Source organism: Clupea harengus, chromosome 24 (assembly GCF_900700415.2).
Source record: "Clupea harengus chromosome 24, Ch_v2.0.2, whole genome shotgun sequence".
Taxonomy (NCBI): Eukaryota; Metazoa; Chordata; class Actinopteri; order Clupeiformes; family Clupeidae; genus Clupea; species Clupea harengus.
The window spans coordinates 15,966,023-15,973,158 of NC_045175.1; the positions used below are offsets into that span (position 1 = coordinate 15,966,023).

The following is a 7,136-nucleotide window of genomic DNA, read 5'->3' on the forward strand; positions in this document are numbered from 1 at the left end:
TCGTTTCACAAGAGCTGAACAGACTTGACAAGATGAAACAATTTGGGATCTGTTTGATCCTGTTGTGGACAATGCCTCTGTTATCTGCAGGCACTCTATCATCACGTGAGAAAGAATTTTTTATATTTAATTCTGATATTTGTATTGTTTTCTTTTTGCCTTGTATGTATCTCTCTCTCTTTCCCTCTCTCTCCTTTCTTCTCTCCCTCTCTCTCTTCTTCTCTCTGTCCTTTCCTCTCTCCTCTCTCTCTCCTGTCCTCTCTCTCTCCCTCTCTCTCCTTTCCTCTCTCCCTCTCTCTCTACCTCTCTCCTTTCCTCTCTCCCTCTCTCTCTTCTTCTCTCTCTCTCCTTTCCTCTCTCCCTCTCTCTCCTTTCCTCTCTCATTCTCTCTCTCTCTCCCTCTATATCTCTCTCCTTTCCTCTCTCCCTCTATCTCTCTCTCATTTCCTCCCTGCCTCTCTCCCTTTAACTCTCTTAAAGAATGAGAAATATGTTGAAGATTAAATACTTATTGAGTTAATGTATCATGAGTCTTCTTGATAAACCAGTTGAGACACTGAATGGATGTTTTGAGCATTAGTCACCTATCTTCCACAGAAATGAAACTTATGATAACAGATGATATGGCATTTATCCACATTTAGAGGGGTACAAAAAAAGTACACAATGTGTCATATGGTATTTATGTAGCTGTGTGGATGTAATTTACACTATAATTACACAAAAGTGTGTAGAGTGGGAAACACCCCGTGGATGGTTTGTGCCACGATGACAACACAAACAGCATTGAACTAGCAAAACTTCTAGCTAATGCTAGTTTGGGTTTGGCCTTACTGATATATAGTCCGTAGAAACTATTGTTATACCTATAAGCTATTACCTGTATGGACAGTCTTTAGCAATCAAACTCCTAGTCTACACACACATACAAACTGTTTCTGAATTTCTCCCCACAGGGTTGGAGTTGAGGATTGTACTGCTGGGTAAGAGTGGAGCTGGAAAGAGTGCAACAGGAAACACCATCCTGGGGAAAAAGGTTTTTGAAGAAGATTCATTTTTTGACTCTGCCACTTCAGTTTCTCGTAACGAGAGTGGAAGAGTGTTTGGGAGGCAGATCACAGTGGTCGACACCCCAGGACTGTTTGATACATCTAAGACACCAGACGAGCTGAAAAGTGAGATAGAGAAGTGTGTCAACATGTCTGTTCCTGGGCCTCTCATCTTCCTGCTGTTGATCAGATTAGGGGTGAGATTCACAGTGGAGGAGAGGAATGCTGTGAAGTGGATCCAGGAGAACTTTGGCAAGAGAGCGTCAGAGTTCACCATGGTACTGTTCACTCATGTTGATCAGCTGAAGGGGAAATCAGTGGAACACAACTTCAATAAAGACATTCGGAACATCATAGACAGCTGTGGAGGAGGATATCACTCCTTTAATAATTTAGAGCGGGATGACCAGAGTCAAGTGGAAGAGCTGATGGAGAAGATTGATGCCCTGGTGGAGAAGAATGATGGAGAACAATACACAAACAAGCTTTACCAGGAGGCTCAGAGAAAGATGCGAGAAGAAGAGAAGAAGAAGAGAGAGGAGGAGGAGGAGGAAAGAAAGAAGGATGAGAGGAAGGTCATAGAAGATGAGCGGAAGCAAGCAGAGGAAGATTTTAGAATGGCTGAAGAGGAGAGAAAAAATCAAGAGAAGACAGAAGAATTTTACCGAAAAGTAGTTTTAAAGGTTTTGGTGATAGTAGCTGGCTTGACACTAGGTCGTAGACTTGGTAAAACAGCTACCGCTCTGTTGTTGGCAGCAACGGTATATCTTTCATGAATCTTTTGCAGGGATTATTCCCTTTTGACAGAAGAAAGCTCTGGTTAATACGTTAGCCACTTAGCTAGTTTGATTCATCACACTCTAATAGACATGCTCTTTCTATGGGAGAGGCCAACATATCTGTAACACTTCTTGGGAACAGGGATGCCTAGCCCTATAAAGTAGAATTGTGTCACTGAGTCTATTCATAAGCAATAGAACACAAATACAAATATTATTCATTTAGCTTTCTTATTATAACTGTTTGTCTTTTTACAAAATTGTCAGGACTGCTGTTCATGTAGAATCCTTCTCTGTAATGACATACAAGCTCCACCTAGTGGTGTTTTATCTTAACTGCACCACTAGAGGCAATTTGCCCTGTCCGTGCTGTCTCCTTTCCAGTAGTGGGGAAACATGTGTACCATCATACGCCAATATTTATATGGCAGCATGGAAGAAATCAGCATCTAGAGGAGATTTTAAATCTACAGACATGGATGCCCTCTTGCATAAGACCTCATACCACTCAAAACATACTCATAAGGGAGGAGTGAAATCACAACTAATTGGCTTCATAAAAATCTGCTCTTTTCAGGAAGTCCTTGAAATAGCTACAATAACTTTGTTTAAGGTCTTGAGATTAAGGGGTTATGCCAGTAAACTGTTTAGGTCTAGTAAAACCCTGAATTTAAAATGACATGAAATGAGGGCAAACAACTCAACCCATTTGTAAATACATATTCATCATGACATTTAGATACAACAAATAAAAGGACAAATTTTCCTAAAAAGAGAACTGTGTGTTGCATGTGCGTTGCGGATGCATTATGTGTTTCTCATTGATTTTAATGCATGAAATGCGCATCTGACATTGGCAATGCTCCAACCTGTTAACATGGGCGCTGAAGTGAAAATCAACAGGTAACGCAGCCAGTGTGCAGAAGGAAGAGCAAACATTGGGACACAAGACAAAGGCAACACATTGAAAGGAAGTGGATTCATAGACTTACGTAATACAATTGACCAATGGGACCTCAATGAAAAGGACTCAAAAGTGAAAATAATACAAATGTGTTGTGCACCTTAGCTTGTTTCTGATCTCGTTTCTTTAATTTTGCTAATCTTACATGTAAAAGGATTTTTAAAAGCCATCTATGAAAAATTACTCATTGTTCTAAATTTAGATATAGAGGTTTTATGATAAAAATGTAATTATTGTTTATATTTAGAGTAGACCTTGACATATAAATATAAATGAATTAAAAATGAACTGCCATAGACAACTAATTTATTAAAACCAAATGAATGACTGGATGTTGTAGATCTTTCTGGACCCTTTATAGGGGAGTCTGGAGTGTTTATTTCCGGGTCTGTTGGCGGTGGGATGTGAACTGGGGGTTATGGGTTGTCTCTGGGGTTGTGGGGGGAGACCATACCATCTACATCACTACATCTGCAGGGAAAAGTAGGTGACGCACACACATTACCAAATGCCACAATTACAGATGGTGTGTTTGTGTGCGTGTATGTATGGGTGTGTGTGTGTTTGTGTGTGTGTGTGTGTGTGTGTGTGTGTGTGTGTGTGTGTGTGTGTGTGTGTGTGTGTGTGTGTATGTTTGTGCGTGTGTGTATATATGTGTGTATATGTGTGTGTGCACGGACCAAGAAATCCATTTCAAATTGGTTGGGTCCATCAGCACACCAACACACAATCACCAGCCCAGAGTGAGATGACAAACGTTGACCTGCAGTAGGCTTGTTGAAGGCGTTTCCTGACGACAATTACGCCCCCCTCATGGAAATAGAGCAATCTGATTTGCAGACGTGTCTGACGCGTCTGAAAATGAAATGTTCTAATCATGTACATAACTGTGGACCTGCGGTGGCTGCGGAGGGCGGAGCTCATCACCTCATTGAAAAGTAGCCCCACGGGCCCTACCAGTTCCATTTGTATTTGTGTGTGTGTGTGTCTGTGTGTATGTGCATTTGTCTGTGTGTGTGTGTGTGTGTGTGTGCATGTGCATTTGTGTGTGTGTGTGTGTGTGTGTGTGTGTGTGTGTGTGTATGTGTGTGTGTGTATGTGTGTAAGAGGGAGGGAGAGAGAAACAGAGGCTGAGTGGGAGGTGCAGGTGACGTGTGTGGAACTGAATGGGATGATATGATACGTCAGGGAGTTTCAGTCTCTCACTGACGAGCAGTTTGTTTGTTTCAACATAGTCTGTCTGAACTTTCTGAACAGTCTGGTCTCGTTTCACAGGAGCTGAACAGACTTGACAAGATGAAACACTTTGGGATCTGTTTGATCCTGTTGTGGACAATGCCTCTGTTATCTGCAGGCATTCCATCATCACGTGAGACAAACATTTTTTTTTTTTTTATGATATTTGTATTGTTTCCTTTTTGTCTTGTATGTATCTCTCTCTCTTTTCCTCTCTCCCTCTCTCTCTCTACTTTCCTCTCTCCCTCTATATCTCCCCATCTCTCTCCCTCTCTCTCTTTCCTTTCCTCTCTCATTCTCTCTCTCTCCTTTCTTCTCTTTCTCCCTCCTCTCTATCCTTTCCTCTCTCCCTCTAACTCTCTCCTTTCCTCTCCCCCCTCTCTCTCTTCCTGTCCTTTCCTCTCTTATTATCTCTCTCTCCCTCTATCTCTGTCTCCTTCCCTCTCTCCCTCTATCTCTCTGAATGAATGAGAAATAATTTGAAGATCAAAAACTTATTGTGCTAATGTATCATGAGTCTTCTTGATAAACCAGTTGAGCCACTAAATGGATGTTTTGAGCATTAGTCACCTACCTTCCTCAGAAATGAAACTTATAATACAAATATGGCATTTATCCACATTTACAGGGGTAGGAAAAATGTACACAATGTGTCATATGTTGTTTATGTAGCTGTACAGATTTACATCTTTGAATTACCTGGGTTTAGTTTCCCACACATTTGATTTCTATATAGAGTAGGAAACACCCGATGGATGGTTTGTGCCAACACAAACGGCATTGAACTAGTAAAACTTTTAGCTAATGCTAGTTTGGATTTGGCCTTACTGATATGTAGTCAGTAGAAACAGTTTTTATACCTACAAGCTATTACCTGTATGGACACTCTTTAGCAGTCAAACTCCTAGTCTCCAAGTCTACACACACACACACACACACACACACACACACACACACACACACACACACACACACACACACACACAAACTGTTTCTGAATTTCTCCCCACAGGGTTGGAATTGAGGATTGTACTGCTGGGTAAGAGTGGAGCTGGAAAGAGTGCAACAGGAAACACCATCCTGGGGAAAAAGGTTTTTAAAGAAGATTCAACTTTTGACTCTGTCACTTCAGTTTCTCTTAAGGAGAGTGGAAGGGTGTTTGGGAGGCAGATCACAGTGGTCGACACCCCAGGACTGTCTGATACATTTATGAAACCAGATGAGCTGAAAAGTGAGATAGAGAAGTGTGTCAACATGTCTGTTCCTGGGCCTCACGTCTTCCTGCTGTTGATCAGATTAGGGGTGAGGTTCACAGAGGAGGAGAAGAATGCAGTGAAGTGGATCCAGGAGAACTTTGGCAGGAGAGCAGCACGGTTCACCATGGTACTGTTCACTCATGCTGATCAGCTGAAGGGAGAATCTGTGGAACACAAGTTCAATAAAGACATTCGGACCCTGATAGACAGCTGTGGAGGAGGATATCACTCCTTTAATAATTTAGAGCGGGATGACCAGACTCAAGTGGAAGAGCTGCTGGAGAAGATTGATGCCATGGTGGAGAAGAATGGTGGAGAACACTACACAAACAAGATGTACCAGGAGGCTCAGAGAAAGATTAGAGAAGAGGAGGAGAGGAAGAGACAGGAGGAGGAGAAGAAACGTAAGGAGTATGAGAGGAAGATCAGACAAGATGAGCGGAAGAAAGCAGAGGAAGAATTCAGAAAGGCTGAAGAGGAGAGGGAAAAACAAGAGCAATTTATCTTATATGTTTCAACAGGTTTGGCGTTTGCAACTGGCTTGGCACTAGGTCCACTTGGTCTAGCAGCTTACGCTCTGTTTTTGTAGCAACAGTATGTTTTTTATGAATCATTTGCAGAGATGATTCCCTTTTGACAGAGGAAAGCTCTGGGAAATACCATAGCCACCTAGCCAGTTTGATTCATCACACTCTAATAGACATGTTCTTTCCGGAAAAGTCAACATATCTGTAACATTTCTTGCGAACAAGGAAGTCTAGCCTTATGAAGGAGGATTGTGTCACTGAATCTATTCACAAGCAATAGAACACAAATACAAATATTATACATTTAGCTTTCCTATTATTCCAACATCTATCTGTTTTTCTTTTTTTTTACACTTGTCAGGACTGCTGTTTAGGTAGAATCCTTCTCTGTAATGACATGCAAGCTCCACCTAGTGGTGTTTTATCTGAACTGCTGCTGCTCATGTAGAATCCTTCTCTGTAATGACATGCAAGCTCCACCTAGTGGTGATTTATCTGAACTGCTGCTGCTCATGTAGAATCCTTCTCTCTAATGACATGCAAGCTCCACCTAGTGGTGTTTCACCTGAACTGCACCACTAGAGGCAATTTGACCTGTCCCTGCTGCCTCATGTCTAGTAATACCATTGAGCTCCCTATTGGTTGTTGGCCAAATATACTCTATTGTGGGTTTGGGTTTGGGTTATGGGTCTGACATTTTCCAACATTTTTTTTTTCAAGAAACTATGTCAAAGAGTAGTAATTATATATTATATAGTCATTATACATTGAGAGCCACTAAACCCGGAGTCAAATTCCTTGTATGTGTAAACTTACTTGGCCAATAAACACGTCTGATTCTGATTATTATACTGATGTAAGGGTTCTTTAAACTGGACGTTTATGCATAGACACACAGAAGTGTGAGAAAGCTGAAGAAGTCCATCTGTTCAAAGCAAACTCTGCTCTAAAACTATCTCATGTGATGGTTTCTTTAAAATGAGACAAACAAGTGATATTTCATATAAAAATAAAAGTAAAAGATTCCAAGCGGAGTACGGAAAGTGTTTTATTACTGATGTCTGTACATGGAATTGTGGACGTAGAAGGCAAGCTAATATTTATAAATGCTACCAGGTTCAAACAAAGCTAAAGAGAGACTGATGGAATGCCATGTGTAGAGCCTTTAACACACATCATGTTCTCCACAGTTGTATTAGGTGTCATGGAAGGCCCCTTAAATGTCGTGGAGAGACACCACGCGTGTTTATTTATTAGCAAAAAAAACCAAGAGAGATTTCCCAAGAAGCCTTAAATTGGACATGTTTCCCGATGATAACTCATGA

General features: G+C 41.2%; 2 protein-coding genes across 2 annotated transcripts; both read left to right on the forward strand.

Annotated features, from left to right (window-relative positions):
* The first annotated feature begins 526 nt into the window (after positions 1 to 526).
* LOC105892824 (GTPase IMAP family member 7-like) lies at positions 527 to 4,165 on the forward strand. Its single transcript, XM_031562056.2, has 3 exons — positions 527 to 566; positions 957 to 1,560; positions 4,147 to 4,165. Exons 1-3 carry the CDS (start codon positions 527 to 529, stop codon positions 4,163 to 4,165), a joined length of 663 nt encoding a protein of 220 aa, XP_031417916.2.
* Positions 4,166 to 4,779: 614 nt separating this feature from the next.
* On the forward strand, positions 4,780 to 5,873 carry LOC122128764 (GTPase IMAP family member 7-like). The gene is made up of 2 exons (XM_042703518.1): positions 4,780 to 4,786; positions 5,041 to 5,873. The coding sequence occupies exons 1-2, from the start codon at positions 4,780 to 4,782 to the stop codon at positions 5,871 to 5,873; spliced, it is 840 nt and encodes a 279-aa protein (XP_042559452.1).
* The last annotated feature ends 1,263 nt before the right edge of the window (positions 5,874 to 7,136 follow it).